The sequence below is a fragment of the Stigmatopora nigra genome, chromosome 19 (assembly GCF_051989575.1).
Source record: "Stigmatopora nigra isolate UIUO_SnigA chromosome 19, RoL_Snig_1.1, whole genome shotgun sequence".
NCBI lineage: Eukaryota > Metazoa > Chordata > Actinopteri > Syngnathiformes > Syngnathidae > Stigmatopora > Stigmatopora nigra.
The window spans coordinates 10,246,648-10,263,744 of NC_135526.1; the positions used below are offsets into that span (position 1 = coordinate 10,246,648).

At 35.4% G+C, this 17,097-nt stretch overlaps 1 protein-coding gene across 5 annotated transcripts in view; it reads left to right on the forward strand.

The window, feature by feature from the left end:
• sgcd (sarcoglycan, delta (dystrophin-associated glycoprotein)) overlaps positions 1–10,417 on the forward strand; it is a 188,711-nt gene extending 178,294 nt beyond the window's left edge. For 4 of the 5 annotated variants that reach the window (XM_077740607.1, XM_077740608.1, XM_077740609.1 and 1 more), the window contains 2 exons: positions 2,684–2,807; positions 7,843–10,417. In XM_077740607.1, the coding sequence (XP_077596733.1) occupies positions 2,684–2,807; positions 7,843–8,028 (310 nt within the window). In that variant the 3' untranslated portion in view covers positions 8,029–10,417. The remainder of the gene's footprint in view (positions 1–2,683; positions 2,808–7,842) is intronic. The other variant, XR_013329789.1, reaches the window with a different exon arrangement.
• Positions 10,418–17,097: the final 6,680 nt, after the last annotated feature.

A 17,097-nucleotide genomic window follows, 5' to 3' on the forward strand; every position in this document is an offset into this window, starting at 1 on the left:
GTTGGAATTCATGCAGAGATTCTGAGATGGAAGGCATAATTAGGTAACCTGGTAAAAAAATTCTTCATCAGACATTCACAATTATCATCATGAAATAAACATCGCAAAGGACTTTAAAATATAAAAAGAGACAATATAAATAAATGGTTGACCGTCTCCTTATGCACTGCGATTGGCTGGCCACCAATTCAGGGTGCCTCCTGCCTAATGTCCATAGTTGGCTGGGATAGGTTCTAGCACCTCCCGGAAACCTTTTTAGGGTGAGCACGAAAAATGAGTATGGAAAATGAATACATGAAAATATATTTTGTAACAGGTTCCAACTTTTCATTTCCTTTCCACTTTCATAAATATCAACAAGAGGAATCGAATTTCCACATATTAGTACTGTGATCTTCACCACATCACGGCTTCAATTGAATTGAATTGAATGTTTATTATTGTGATTAAGTATAATGAGATTTAAAGCTTTCACCACATAGTGCACAAATAACAACAGACAGACAAATAAATTGCTAAATAAATAAGTAGTCCAAGTAAGTTCAGTAGAGTAAAGTGGGCTTGTTCAGAATTTATTCCATGGTTCCAAGTCCCACCACTCTATGCATCTAATGAAAAAATAACAAATAGACACAGAAAACCAATATACAGTCGTACCTTTACTTACGAAATTAGACTTGTTTCGTAACTTGAAAATGTCGTAAGTAGATGTGTACTTTATATGTAAATTCTCTAATTTGTTCCATGGTCCTAACACAACTACCAACTAAACCCTTTTAAATTGGTCAAAGTATACCAATTTTGTATGAAAGATGTGAGGAAACAATATTTTGAGAAAATTATGAGGACATAATATATTAATGTCTTAAGATAAATAAAGCATATGAAAATGTGCCTTGCGCCGCTGAAATATCTCCCTCCACGGCTTAATAGATCTAATAACCGTATTTGTCCGCCAGATGGCGGCCAGAGCTCGTTCCACCAGGGTCCAAAAGTCGTTCACTTTGTAGTGCATTTTGGACTTTTACGTGTGACCTATGTGTGTGTGTAAAAATATGTGCCACGTTAAATCGCCTAATAAGGGGAATTCAAAATCAAATAATGGATAAAGCAAAGCATATAGTTTTGGGGGGGATTTCTTAACTTGGATATTTTTCGTCACTCATTTGCATATATATATATATATATATATATATATATATATATATATATATATATATATATATATATATATATATATATATATATATATATATATATATATATATATATATATATATATATATATATATATATATATATATATGACGAAAAATATCCAAGTTAAGAAATCCCCCCCAAAACTATATGCTTTGCTTTATCCATTATTTGATTTTGAATTCCCCTTATTAAGCGATATATATATATATATATATATATATATATATATATATATATATATATATATATATATATATATATATATATATATATATATATATATATATATATATATATATATATATATATATATATATATATATATATATATATATATATATATATATATATATATATATATATATATATATATATATATATATATATATATATATATATATATATATATATATATATATATATATATATATATATATATATATATATATATATATATATATATATATATATATATATATATATATATATATATATATATATATATATATATATATATATATATATATATATATATATATATATATATATATATATATATATATATATATATATATATATATATATATATATATATATATATATATATATATATATATATATATATATATATATATATATATATATATATATATATATATATATATATATATATATATATATATATATATATATATATATATATATATATATATATATATATATATATATATATATATATATATATATATATATATATATATATATATATATATATATATATATATATATATATATATCAATGAGAGTATGCTTTAACAATGTAAAAAGGCGTTAGAGATAGTTTCGGTGCCACAGTGCCGGCGTGAAGCCCCTATTGGTGTTCCCCTATTTTACCACAGAGGTTCGCGGAGAGCCATATACACCCATCAAAGGAGCCACATATGGCTCCCGAGCCATAGGTTCCCTACCCCTGTCGTAGTTGTAGAGATGTAGATTTTGGTGTACCCTATTGATTTATTTTATTGTATCCTGATAACAACCGATCCCAGCTGACTCTGGGCCAGAGGCAGCGAACACCTTTAATCGATGGCCAGCTGATCGCAGGGCACAATGACACGGACAATCATGCATACTCACACCCATACCTAGGGGCAATGTAGATCAGCCTGCCATGTCCGTTTTTGGAACATGGGAGGAAACCAGAGTACCCAGAGGAAACCCACGCAGGCCCGGAGATAACATGCAAACTCCACACAGGTGGATGTTACATGGATTTGAACCCAGGACCACAGAGCTGTGAGGCTGACGTTCCAACCACTCGCTCCAGCGGGCCTTCCACTTTGGGTTTCTTCTTTATTTATATTTTGTGGATGAAATTTTCCTTTGATGTCACAATGTGTACAAGATGAGTGTTTTTTTAACCACTTTCCCATATAAACAAGAACATAATGATGACCCGTATTGATTGTGTTTTGTTCTCCAGGCTGGAGTCCCCCACCCGCTCCCTAGTTATGGAGGCCCCCAAAGGCATTCAAATCCTGGCTGAGGCCGGGGATATTCAAGCCATCTGCAGGAATGAGCTGCGACTTGAGTCCAAAGACGGAGAGGTGTGTTGTAGTGAATTAGGTGACGCGAGTGGTTAATGTGTCGGCCTCACAGCCATCGGCCACCGATTCAGCGTGTCCCCCTCCTCTGGCCCGTAGACAGCTGGGATTGCCTCTGGCAACCTCTGTGACCCTAATGAGGATAAGCGGTCCAGAAAATAAGATGAGATGAAATAATAAGAGGCACAGCTATCAACCTGTGAGATCATTCTTTGTCGTTTCTCAAACCCTCCTTCCTAGTTGAAAATATTTTTTTAAAAAGCCTTTCATCAGTTCAAAGATCCTCCTTATAACTTTTTGAAATGTTTATCGATAAAAAAATCCACTATAAAATGTAGTTTTGTATACATGGTAACAATAGCAGTTGGTTTCATACATTGCCAACCCCATCTGATGTGCACTCCCTAACCACCAGGCGGTAGTATAATACAGTTATGGCTGCACATGAAAAATATTTTTTTAAATTACTCTCAAGTATTCATTAACCTGCTACACTATCGGAGGGATTAGGGAAAATCTGGTTTTTATCTTGAAGAGTTTTGTGTTTTTTCCCTATTCACTTACTTTCATGCAGAATGGAAGGCTGGAACAGTTTTTAATGTGCCACATGGGAGTTTGCTGTACTCCTGTTGTTTATAGTGTGCAGTTTATTCATATAATGCATGACAAAAGGATAACTAAGGATTTGCGTAATGATTGATTAGGTAGGAGTGTTAAATTATTATTAAAGTATTAATGATAATCCTCCACTTAATTATGTGATTGCTAATCAACAGTTTACTGTAAATACCAGACCTTCGCAATGCTCACTCCCTGATTCACCTTTAAAACTAATTATATGCCATTAATATATAATATCATCTTCCAGGAAAGTAGAATGTTGCAATAAAGACTTGGGGTGACCCTGTGGTATGTTGTGATGATTTCTAATTGGAGCAAACAAACAAAGCGCCAAGGTCATCTTCCTATTCCTCCTTGCCTTTGTTCATATCAGCAGCAGCAGCAGGTCTTAATGTACACTGTTAACTTTTTAAAAGACTTTCTCGGCGGCCGCCCTCCATTAATCCTCCTCGGCTGATGTGAAACAGATCTGATCTGACACTACGCTATTGCTGCAGAGCCAGGGAGTGAAATCCTTTTATCAGCGGCAGATGATGTGTGGAACGGATCAACGTGGAAGTTGAGTGAGTGGAAAAATGTAAGCACCGAGTTGGAGGCAGAATGAGGACAGAGGGAGGACATAGGCAAATAGGAGGGAAGCCCGGCCCTGAATATTAACTTAACTTCAAAATTGAGTATTGCGTAATCCCATATTTCATAATCCCATTTTCAACGTCAACATATTAGGGACAAAAGTAACTTTATGAAAAGCAACCCTTTGTCATTCAAGGGCAATGTTCACAAACGTATTTGGACACAGACGGGGAGAGAAAACCGTGAAACAACCCTGAATTCAATTGTAGGGCATGGGTTCAGAGAATCGTCAATCGCGGTTGGTGAAGGACAACATTAGTATTTTGTATTACTATTGCAAATGTATGCAAAATTAAACCTTGCATCCATGAATCTTATGATTTCCTTCAGTGGCACTTAATAAGAACCATTTTTTTCAGAATTATAACCTTACATCATTGGATGAGAGGCTCACAGCTCGATGCGGTGACCTCCGCTTCACTCTATCTCTATGGCCAACGACCATTTGTCACGGAAAGGGTACCCGGACATTTCGTCGATGGACACTTCGTCGACAGACACTTCGTCGCCGGACACTTCGTCCCCGGACGGTTTATCGAACGGACGCCTCGTCAACAGACAAAACGTCGCTGGACACTTCGTCGCTAGATAGTTTGCCTAACCTTAACCACTTTTAAAGAAGACAAAGGAAATTCACATATTCTTGAATTAAAGAAAATAAAACACCAAAACCTCGCTTGACAACACAAACACATTAACATTTGGGCATGAGCAAGTATTAAATGTGCTCGTCTCTAAACACACTACGTTGAACGCTCCACGTTTGGAAACACCCCAAAAAGAATCAACGTGACAAAACAACTCAGATGTCACGTAACAAATAAGGACACACCTTGCAACAGACAAGTTCTCGGGGGCACTGAGTAACTCCACTAAATTACTATTAAATGTTTGGTTTTTATTTGTGGCTACGATTCTGTTTGGATGCTGATATTTGTTATGAAGTATGCGAAAAATACTGCATCTCTGACTTTGATATAGACGCACAAGTTTGATTTTAGATCAAGCAACCTATTGTTCTTTCAAAGAACAAATTCTATTGACTTTATTGATAGGAGCGAATGGGCCGGTTCTTAAAATGGCCGACAAGCGACGACGTCTAGCTCCGTTTCCTCACAACGCGCATCGGAAATCTAGTCTGTATACACGATACCTATGGGAATACCAACCAAAAAAATAGAAGGAAGACGACAAAGAATATGTGAGTTTCCTTTGTCTTCTTTTTAATAACATTTTTAATAAAATAATTTCATTTATTGCCTTTTATTTTAAAAACAATTGTTCGCGAGTCCGGCGCCAAAATCTCCGGCGGCGATATGTCTGTTCGACGAACTGTCCGGTGACGAAGTGTACGTTCGACGAACCGTCTGGGGATGAAGCGTCCGGTGACGAGGTGTCTGTCGACGAAATGTCCGGTCACGCAGGGAAAGAAGTCACATCAATCAAATCAATCAAAAGCCTTTATTGTCATTATACACAGCTGTGTATAACAGAATTGTTGGTGCTACTCCACAAAGTATGTTTTGCCGGTAAAAAAAAAAGACTTAAATAATTACTATAAAAACTCATGTCCTGGCAAGGTATCTTCTAAAATATTGCATAATCTAAGATATTTCACATTGTTATTGCAAACTCCCAAGATGCACAGAAGGGATTGTATGTCGTGCTAACGCAAGTTCAGAGTCCTGATGGCTGTTGGAAAAAAACTGTCCCTAAGTCTATTTTTCCATGCTTTATGAGACCTTTAGTGTCTGCCAGAGGGAAGCAGCTGGAAAAGGTTATGACCAGGATGGTATGGGTCCCTAACAATGTTCTGCTGAGGTAGCGAGGGCTGACAATGTAATCCACTGAAAAGCTCCAGAATTCGTATTAAATCAATAAATTCTGCTAGGAAGTGGATTACCACATTTTTGTGCATTGATTCAGTTTTTATTTTATGTGTTGCAGCTGTAGCTGCAGTCGAGGTTTTGGTACACGGTCGATTGGTCGCCGGTCTTTTGGTCGCCCGGAAGGTTATCGATAATTACCATTTAAATCATTGCTCAAATTCCCTAAATACAAACAGTGAATTACTATTTAGTCATACTTAATGCCCTAGTAAATATTAGGCTAAAGAAAACCTCCAAAATTCCTGGATTTTTATTGTTTGTCGTTGGATAACTTGTTAAGACCCTGACTGACGCAACTTCTTAAAGGGACAACGCATGTACATACAAACTTTTTTACACTCACACGTCGGCTCAGTGAAACTGCTCATGGCCATTGTTGGCTTTTATTGATGCGTAGACCGTGTTGTTTTACCTTGTTTTGTCGCCGGTCTTTTGGTCGTTGGTCTTTTGGTCGCCGGTCTTTTGGTTACCCTTTGTCGCGGTCCGGGCGACCAAAAGACCGGCGACCAATCGACCGCACACACAAGGTTTTATAGCCATAAAATATTTTGAGGGTTGGATTGATTCGTTGAAGGTGCTACGAGAAAATGCACAGACCGGCACTGATATATATATTGGATTAGATAACTGTATTCATCTCCTATTCGGGGAATTTCGTTGTCATATATATATATATATATATATATATATATATATATATATATATATATATATATATATATATATATATATATATATATATATATATATATATATATATATATATATATATATATATATATATATATATATATATATATATATATATATATATATATATATATATATATATATATATATATATATATATATATATATATATATATATATATATATATATATATATATATATATATATATATATATATATATATATATATATATATATATATATATATATATATATATATATATATATATATATATATATATATATATATATATATATATATATATATATATATATATATATATATATATATATATATATATATATATATATATATATATATATATATATATATATATATATATATATATATATATATATATATATATATATATATATATATATATATATATATATATATATATATACATATATACATATATATATATATATATATATATATATATATATATATATATATATATATATATATATATATATATATATATATATATATATATATATATATATATATATATATATATATATATATATATATATATATATATATATATATATATATATATATATATATATATATATATAAATATATAAATATATAAATAAATTGGGCAATTTAGAGCGGTCCAAATAAAAATGTGCTTTCTTTTTTGGTTCCGTTTAAAGATTTCTACAACTATTTATATCACAGTGTTTATACTGATTAAGCAACAAATTTCTGGTGGCAAATAAAAGGCCAGCAAGTAGCGTAGGTGGCGAAAAGCACTCTGCTCAGAGAGCATTTACAGTAAACAGAGGAGTGCCTAAAATCTGCCTCAAAAAGAGAAAAGGTAATTAGATTAGTTAACATTAGGTCAAAATTAATTTATCCTGTACACTGTTAAAATTTCAGGTGAGGTTTAAACATGAGTCTTCATTTTCTTTGTTTTTCAATTGAATTATATAGATAAACACCAACATAATGCTACATTTAGAATCTGGTTTGAAATCCAGTAAAATAAAAATGTTGAGATGAGCAAAGTTTACTTGACTAATATGCAGGCGTGCCTACGGACGTTGAAACCTTAAACTCTAGAGATTTCCTTGAAAAATAATGTCTCATTTAGTATGAAACAAGTCAAATAAAAAATCTTCCAATCCCTTCCTTGTCTCTCTGGTCCTCCAGATCTCCCTGGACGCCCGCCGTATCCGCCTAATGCGTCTTCCGGAGGGTAAGGCGGCCTCCGGTCCCTCGTCATCCGGCACCAGGCAGACGGTCTACGAGGTCTGCGTTTGCCCCAACGGAAGACTTTTCCTTTCGCAAGCTGGCACTGGATCCACCTGCCAAATAAGAAACAACGTCTGCCTTTAGGACTGTCGAGCACAACGTTAAGAGAAACTCGAGCTCAAAAAGTCTAACACAGAGCCGTCATTTTAATTGATATTGAAGGCCCTCAATCATATTTTTCTAAAAAAAAACAACAACAAACAAATAATTGTATGTGGAAAAAGCCTCTGGACGCTGTATTTATTCAGTCATATTTTGTCGCTTTATACATAAGTGAAATAACTGAAATCTTTTTCAATGTGTCTTGATTCAGAGTCACTCTATTTGGAACCATCTTTTTGAAATGGCGTGACACAAAACTACCATATGCCTGTTTTCACATTAACACACAAAGGTAAGAGACACTAAACCCAATGCCAGATCCGTTTAAGTGAATACCAAGCCCCGCCTACTGTTCTCTCAACCAGCCTCACTTTGGAATAGTTGTTTTCGTTGACTTTAAGTATTTTCCTAAAAACTGTGTAGTCCGGTCAGCAAATGTATTAAACCACTACCCTGATTTAAGGCATTTTTTCTTATTCATGAATTATAAAATCTACTGTTTCGCGTTCAAAAATTGTTGAATTAGTGAAACAGTCTGCAATAAACTACCTCATGACGATATTTTGTCTCAGACAAATAGAAATTTAGTTTGGGGATTTCTTTTCTTTTTCAAAATTATAGCTGTTCATGTTGGATGTTCTCGGTAGAATGGGGTAGGTGCACCAAAATTTTGACACAAAATAAAGACTGCCTCAATTGAAATTCCACTGAAAAATATGGTACAATGTAACATGAGAGCATAGACATTTTAAGAGAACACATTAAATCAGGAAAGGTTGCTATAATGCATTTGCTAAATAAAAAATGCATATTATTTCCTATTTTCTTATTCTTATTTGCGGAGGAAATCCACGCAGGCCCGGGGACAACATGCAAACTCCACACAGGTGGATATAACCTGAATTTGAACCCAGGATCCCAGAACTGTGAGGTCGACACACTAACCACTCGCCCCACCGGGGCCCATAGGGGCAGATTTATGAAATTTTTATAGGGCAGGTCAAATGCCAGAAGAGTTTAGATCAGGGGTCTCAAACCGATACCACAAAGGCGACAGTTTAACTAATGAGAGGTCTTCTAAAATAAGTAGAAACCGGCTGCAATCAACTGATTACACTTGCTTGCTTGGTTTGAATGAAAACCTGCACACCCTGCGGCCTTTTGATGACCGGTTTTAGACCCTGGTTTAGATGCTGCTTAAAGGGTACCCATAGCAAATGTCAAAATCTGATACTACTAGCAGCATTCAAGCTAGCCACAAACAGCATTTACCACAAAGAAGGGTCATTGACTTGAGTGTGATATCGCTTGTGATAATATATCCTCTTTTTTTTCCTTCTTCTTCACCCTGTCATATATAGGTTAAAATTTGTTCTCCTGATGTACTTATCCCGACTTGTTTATTGCACGTTGGAGAGGGAATTACGCCTGTGCCTTACATCCATAGAGGGAGAAGCACATCACCCATCCCCATCACGCATTTGGTCCTGCATGCCAAATTGCTAATTTCTTATATGTATAGTTTGTTGCTTTTTTTATTTTTTATTGTGCCTACGATTATTTTGAGTGTAATTCTACTGTCCATCAATGGCTGGCGGCAGTGGATTTACATTGCCACGGTGTGCATTTGAGTTAAAAAGAATGAAAACAAGTAATTATTCCTAGCCTAAATTTGATTGAACATTCTGATTGTCGCAAAAATATTCCATTCTGCTGTTAAGCAACGATTGTTGTTTCATTTTCAAATCATCTTTAAGTATGATTTTAGTAATGTAAATTGTCAGCTAAATTGAATACCTTTATTTCGGTATTTCTACATATATGATAGATTCCACTTGGTCTTGGAGGTTATAATGAAGAAATGGGATTACTGTACTATAAATAGCCTCCATTTTAGGAAATGTTTTAATTTTTTTCATTCATTCATTCATTTTTCATCTTCCACACCGTGCATCCTCGAAAGGGTTGAGGGGTTACTGGAGCCTAACCCAGCTGTCTTCAGGTCAAAGCTAGACTACACCCTTGACTGGTCGCCAGTCAGCCGTAGGGCACACTGAGAGACAAACTTCTATCAGCACTCACTATCACACTGCCCCCAGTGGCAATTGACCCTGCGACTGCGCGCACCAAAGTCAGGCAAATAATCATACACACCACGAGGCGGCCCACTTAAGAAAATGCAGTTCAAAGTTTTTAAAATGTGTATGATACACTTTGTTCTGCGTTTGGATTTGCATCATTTTCAGGGTTCACTATTTTTCATGCATGTGTGTGTGTTTGGGACGGGGGGCCTGAATTTTTGAAAAGTGTTCAATGTTTGCTAATTTGATTGAAATTTATTTTAAAAGTAAAAGAAATCAGAAAACTTGAATTGATATGCTTCATCTCATTCCACTTTTTTTATTTGCGCCAAAACTTGACATCCATGAACTTTTGAACGGTGCCAAAATGAAAGGCGTTGTTCGGGTTGGTCGCACTCATCATTGGAGTCACGTTTTTAGTTCCTACCAAAACAGACTCCTCCTCCCTAATAGATGTCTCTTTGAAATGATGTAAAGCGCCATAATGATTTGCAGTTTTTTCACTATCCATAACTTGGACTTTCTCAGTTCTTCCAGAAGGCTAATAATTTAAAACAATGAAGTGAATTGCAAAATTATTTTTTTAGGTGGAGGTAAATATATAATTCAGCAAAAAGGAGATTTTAACTGAAGTTACACTTTGTTGGAAAATGATATATCGTTATTTGTATTGTGGCTGTTAAGTGATCTAAGTCCAAAAATCTAGCAAATCTATCAATACTTTACAAGATGATTCATGCAGAAAATGCAGTTACCCCACTCTATTTTTCGTTTTCTCATTTTCTATTCACACGGTTCAAAGTTCTCTTCAGGTTATTGTTTGACAGGAAAATATAAATACATTTTCCTAGCCTTTGAATACACACTGGTGTGTTTATCGCCTTCCATGATGAAGCCACAGCTCAAAACAACTAAATTAAGTCGACAGAAATAAGACAAAATAGCTCATAAAAGCGCAGTAACTCGCTGCAAAGATGCTCCCTGCATATACTAAATAATAATTGGGCATTGATGCCTACGTTGGTTTGTGTTTGCAATCTTTGCACAACAGGAAGCATAAACAAATGGAAAATTGAAGGAAGGAAACAACAGAAGAGAAAAAAATGCCACATTAAAATGAGGTTTCTTTTGACACCCAAATGAAAAAAAGCGCTGATATTCTGTATGATGAAAACAATCACAGCTTGAAGGTGACTGAAATTTTGGGTTTGCACCAAACAGGAAATTTAGCAACACATATTGAATGATGCCTAACATAAAAATGCAATACATAACCAATGTTGTCCGTCCACTTTCATGTGTTTAACAGAGGAATAAGGTCGGGTAAAAAGAAAAAAAAAGAAGAGGGCTTTATAATGTATATATTTTAAAGTGTTAAGTCATTGGATGTGACCAGGCACCAAGTCAAATTGGATTGGACCTCTATAGCCATCAATGGCAGTATTCCTACATCACATTCATATCAGGTTAAGACAGTGCTTCTCAAAAATAGTAGTTTTAGATAAAATTCTAAGTAACTCCCTGAGCAAACTCTGACAGGAAACACTCCTCTGCTAACCACCAAGTAAATGTGAAAAGACACTTTATATTCTAGTCTGGCAAAAAGTATATTTATTAAGTCATAACTCCCAGGTATCGCTCTGCGACCCCCACCCAACCCTGAGGGGGTCCGCCTCATTGTTTGAGAAGCACTGGGTTTAGACAACTAAGCTGAATTGTAAGCACTGTTTAAGTAACTAGCTCATTAAGTTTTAAAACTGACAACTGCAACAATATAGGCTGAACTCATTCTTTTTGTGCGGGCATAATTCACTGATATTTTCCATAATTTGCTGAAGGCCAATACAAAATTAGAACTGTGACCATAGTTACCCCGCGCTCCAAAGTTTGGATCCATCTAAATTAAACTAACTTGCAAATGCAACCATGCTAAAAGACTCTTTACTCTTTGAATCAATCTCAGAACTTAATTTCATGGGCGGTTACCCCAGTGTTCCATTAACAAATCAGGAAAACTGCTTCGAGCAATAATGGATTCTCCCAATATTTCAAAACTTGAACCAAACATTTGCCTTTTTCCAATCATTTTTTTGGACAAATAAGAAATTATCTTACATTAGGAGTATATTCTCCGTGTCTTCAGTTTTTTGGTAGTGCGTTCCTGCTCTTTTGCCCCTTGCAATCTCATTTCATTCTATTAGCATTGTTTTTTTTATAGTGGAGTCAAAAACAATTAGCAACAAAATCACATCACAGCATCTTTTCTCCGACGAACCCCTTTCCCCACTTTTTTCCCCATCAACCGTAGAAACCAGATCAAAAAGAGTGGAGCCGAGACAATGCTCCATGCTCCAACGAGAAACAACAAGGTGAGGAGTTCAGCAATAGCAACTTATAGTTTCAAATATTCAACACAAAACTTGTTTTTACCATTTGACAGCATTTTTGTGGCCATTTCCTAAAATTACTTTGGAAACACAAGAAAAATAAATTTGACATTTTTGTTTTGTTTTTAGTCTTAGTAAATTGAGATTTAATTGGTGCCAAAACAGCTACTTTTTCCACTACATTTCCTCAGTTTTCTTTTTTAAATGTTTGATTTTTTTGACAAAGTTACAACAATACATTTTAGTCCTCAAAATTATACTTTTTCTCTTGTTGCTGGATAAAACATTTTGGCATTTTTATAGGAATATTACAACTTTCTCATAAATTCAGAGTTTTCTTATACATCTAACATTTTTCTAAATAAAATTACATTTTTCTCCTGATATTATAATGTATATGTAAAATGTTTTCTAAATCTTGTTGTTCCTAAAACTGCAAAAATAAGAACAAATATGCACTTTAAAAAAAATGAAATTTATATCAATATTCTTTTAAAATTGATCACCTTTTTGATTAGAAAATTACACATTTTCTCCTATTATTTCCCCCAAAAATGTAACATGTTTTCATGTGTTCAATGTTAAACCAAAGTTCTGTTTTTTGATATTATTGGGAGCCTTTACTGTTTTTGTCATTTTCCATTTTTATCGTTCATAGAAAATGACCAATTACTAAAATTGTTACTTCTTTTATTTCAGATTGCAAATTTCTTCCTAGTTTAAGTTTTAATTTTCAATCTTATCACTTTTGTCGATTTATCTGTCATTCTACTTTTCATTGTAACATTTTCAGGGGAAAAATGCAATTTCTTTCTCACAAAATGGTGAGGTTTCTCAGTTTCTGAAGAAATTTTCATTGTAAAATGTTCTTATCTATAATCCAAATAAATGTGCGTGATTTATGGGTGTGTGACTGTATGTGTGTGTGTGTGTGTGTGTGTGTGTGTGTGTGTGTGTGTGTGTGTGTGTGTGTGTGTGTGTGTGTGTGTGTGTGTGTGTGTGTGTGTGTGTGTGTGTGTGTGTGTGTGTGTGTGTGTCTGGTAAGATTCTCTCGCCACGCTTGTCCTAACCGTCCAACCTAGAATTTTTTTTTATGGTAGCCAGAAAAATTGCTGTCGGATCCTAATAGACAAGTGAATAAATTTCTTCACCTTCTCTAAGTGTGTCAACTCATTGTTTCCTTTGTTAAAAACCCATTTTTAAAAATAGATTTTTTTTAGCACAACAATTGTCTATTGGTTCTTCGCCGGTCCCCTCTACTTGTTTTCTATAAACGAGCAGCTGATTCCATCTTGACTCTTTGCATCCGTTTGGGAATAATTTGTTGTCGTAGTTTTGCCATATCCACGACACACAGTTGGATGAACTTCAATGTTTTTGCAGTATACTAGATGACGACAACGACGACAGGGACGACGACAACAATAATAACAGTAATAACAGTAATAACAGTAACAACAGTAACAACAGTAACAACAGTAACAACAGTAACAACAGTAACCACAGTAACAACAGTAACAACAGTAACAACAGTAACAACAGTAACAACAGTAACAACAGTAACAACAGTAACAACAGTAACAACAGTAACAACAGTAACAACAGTAACAACAGTAACAACAGTAACAACAGTCACAACAGTCACAACAGTCACAACAGTCACAACTGTCACAACAGTAACAACAGTCACAACAGTAACAACAGTAACACCAGTAACACCAGTAACACCAGTAACACCAGTAACACCAGTAACACCAGTAACACCAGTAACACCAGTAATACCAGTAACACCAGTAACACCAGTAACACCAGTAACAGCAGGAACAGCAGGAACAGCAGGAATCGCAGGAACAGCAGGAACCGCAGTAACAGCAGTAACAGCAGGAACAGCAGGAACAGCGGCGGCAGTCGCGGCAGTGGCGGCAGTCGCGGAAGTCGTGGCAGTCGCGGCAGTGGCGGCAGTGGCGGCAGTGGCGGTAGTGGCGGCAGTGGCGGCAGTAGCGGCAGTAGCGGCAGTAACGGCAGTAACAGCAGTTACTCCCTGCTGAAGCCAGTACAAATCCAGGCCCACCCTGGTTCGCTCGAGAGCATTTGAATGATCGAGAAGATGAATGGGAGAATGTGTTATGGTCAGTTGAAACCAAAATATAACTTTTTGGTAGAAACACAGTTTCTCGTGTTAGGCAGAAAAGAATACTGCACAGCGTCCGAAGAACACCATACCCGCAGTGAAGCATGGGGGAGGAAACATCATGCTTTGGGACTGTTTTTCTGCAAAGAAACCAGGACGACTAATCTTTATACAGGACAGAATGAATAGGGCCATATATCGAGAGACTGGATATACTGTATATCTACATGGTGAAGTTTATCACCAATCTTTCTTCTGAGATTTACTGCTTTTGTGTGCTTGCACGCTTCTATTGCAAATCCATCCCCTGGAGATAATTTATTTTGTCAGGGTTCACTCTGAGTCACGGTTGCTTGTTATGCTGTGAAAAAGTTTTAACCATTTTAAGGTGCAAGGTTTTCATACACGTTGCTTGGACATGTGCCAAAATGGTGGCGCGCATGGGTGCAGCGGCTCTTTGCTCTCCAGTTTGGTGTTTTGTTTTCTCAGTCTTATTGTTATCTGTTATGATCGCACTGCGTCATCGTGGCACGATTGAGAAAGGATTAAGACCCCGTCTTGGGTAAGAGGGATGAGTAGAGGCAATTGGCTTTGAAGTGATAACTTTAATAACTTAGAAGGGATCTTACAAAACAACAAGGACTTGTGAAAGCGAAAACGAAACCAAATTGGAAACAGGAGAACGAGTGGTATTCAGGAGAAAGGTAGCGTGGCTGCATGGCTATTGAATCAACACAGTGACATCCAGGAATATGCAGGAGTTTACAGGAGACGATTCGACTATGATACTAAAACTAATTGGTGTTTAAATACAAACTCAGAAAGTAATCTGATAGATCTGAAAATCCAATTCAGGAGCAGGTTAAGAAAGAGTGTGATCAATTTAATAGTAAATAGGTTTATTTCCGGACTGCAGGATGGGGGAGAATGCTCAAACAGCTGTGAACCGCTCACAGTCTGTCGTCCTTGCAATTCTCTATGAATGAACATTGGGTCAGTCTTTATATAGGAAAACAGGGCATAGTATGGTTTCTATGACAACGACCAAAATCTGGGCAAAGTCTGATTAATCAGTGACAGGTCTCCACGACAACGACCAAACTTTGGGCAAAAGCTCGCTCCTGGCAGTTATCTATGAACATCTGCGAGGCAAACGTTTTTTATGGTCACCGGGATTTAATTACTGTCGGTAGGAAATGCGATATATCCTTTCACAACAGATTACCAACAAACCTACAATATCCCTGAGGAGATCTCGAGACCATTGGGATCTCCATGGATAGTCAGCATATATCTTTTGTGCAATATTTTAGAATTTACCTTGCCCGGAATTGACTTTTATATTTTTATATTACTTATGTTTTTACTGGGAAAATGCACTTTGTGGAGTGGCACGGTGCTCAGATGTCTGGTCGCCGGTCTTTTGTTCGCCGGTCTTTTGGTCGCCGGTCTTTTGGTCGCCGGTCTTTTGGTCCCTTTTGGTCGCCGGTCAAATGGTGACAGAGAGTTTACTGTTGAAACCAACTCTCAAAATTATATTCATGAAAGAGTTTTATATCTAAGAGAGAAAGTTTAATATCTATGTACTGCTTAATATCTGGTGGTTTGATACGGCCCGGGGAAGAAAGCTGCATTGTATTAAAAAAAAAAAGAATTTTCTTTAAAATGTGTAGTTCTTGTATTATCTGCTAGGGGGCGCGGTGTTTTAGTACGTGCAGACAACATGAAAGCATTATTCTTTTGTTCAAATTGCTTTCCAGATGTTAAAAAACTGTGTTTGTAAGTTCCACAAGGCTGGTACTAAATGTTTTTGGAACATTGTTACTATTTCTGTGATCAGTTTTATGTACAACACATGTTTAACTGTGTAAAAGTGTTGTTAAAATTGCACATACTTTATTTATGTTCTTGTGTTATTTTCTTGTTCATGATATATTTTTCATAATGTAAAAGGAAAATTCTGTCAATAAACATTTTGATAATTTACTCAATATTTGCACTAATTATTAGTATTAGTGACTAATACAAAGGGGAAAAAAAGTGGGCTTATTGTTAGTTCTATGTAATTTTTCAATTAGTTTACTGGTCCGGCCCGCTTGATATCAAATTAAGCTGTATTCGACCCGCAGACCAAAGGGAGTTTGACACCCCTGATCTAAGTCCTGTTGAAAACAGTAGATATTTAGATATTAAACGCTCTCTCATAAATATAATTTTGAGAGCTGGTTTCAACAGTACTTAGATATTAAACAGTACTTAGATATAAAATAGTATTTAGATATTAAACAGTACTTAGATATTAAACAGTACTTAGATATTAAACAGTACTTAGATGTTAAACAGTACTTAGGTATTAAACAGTACTTAGATATTAAACAGTACTTAGATATTAAACTCTCTTTCTTAGATATTAAACTCTCTCTTAGATTTTAAACTATCTCTCTTAGATTTT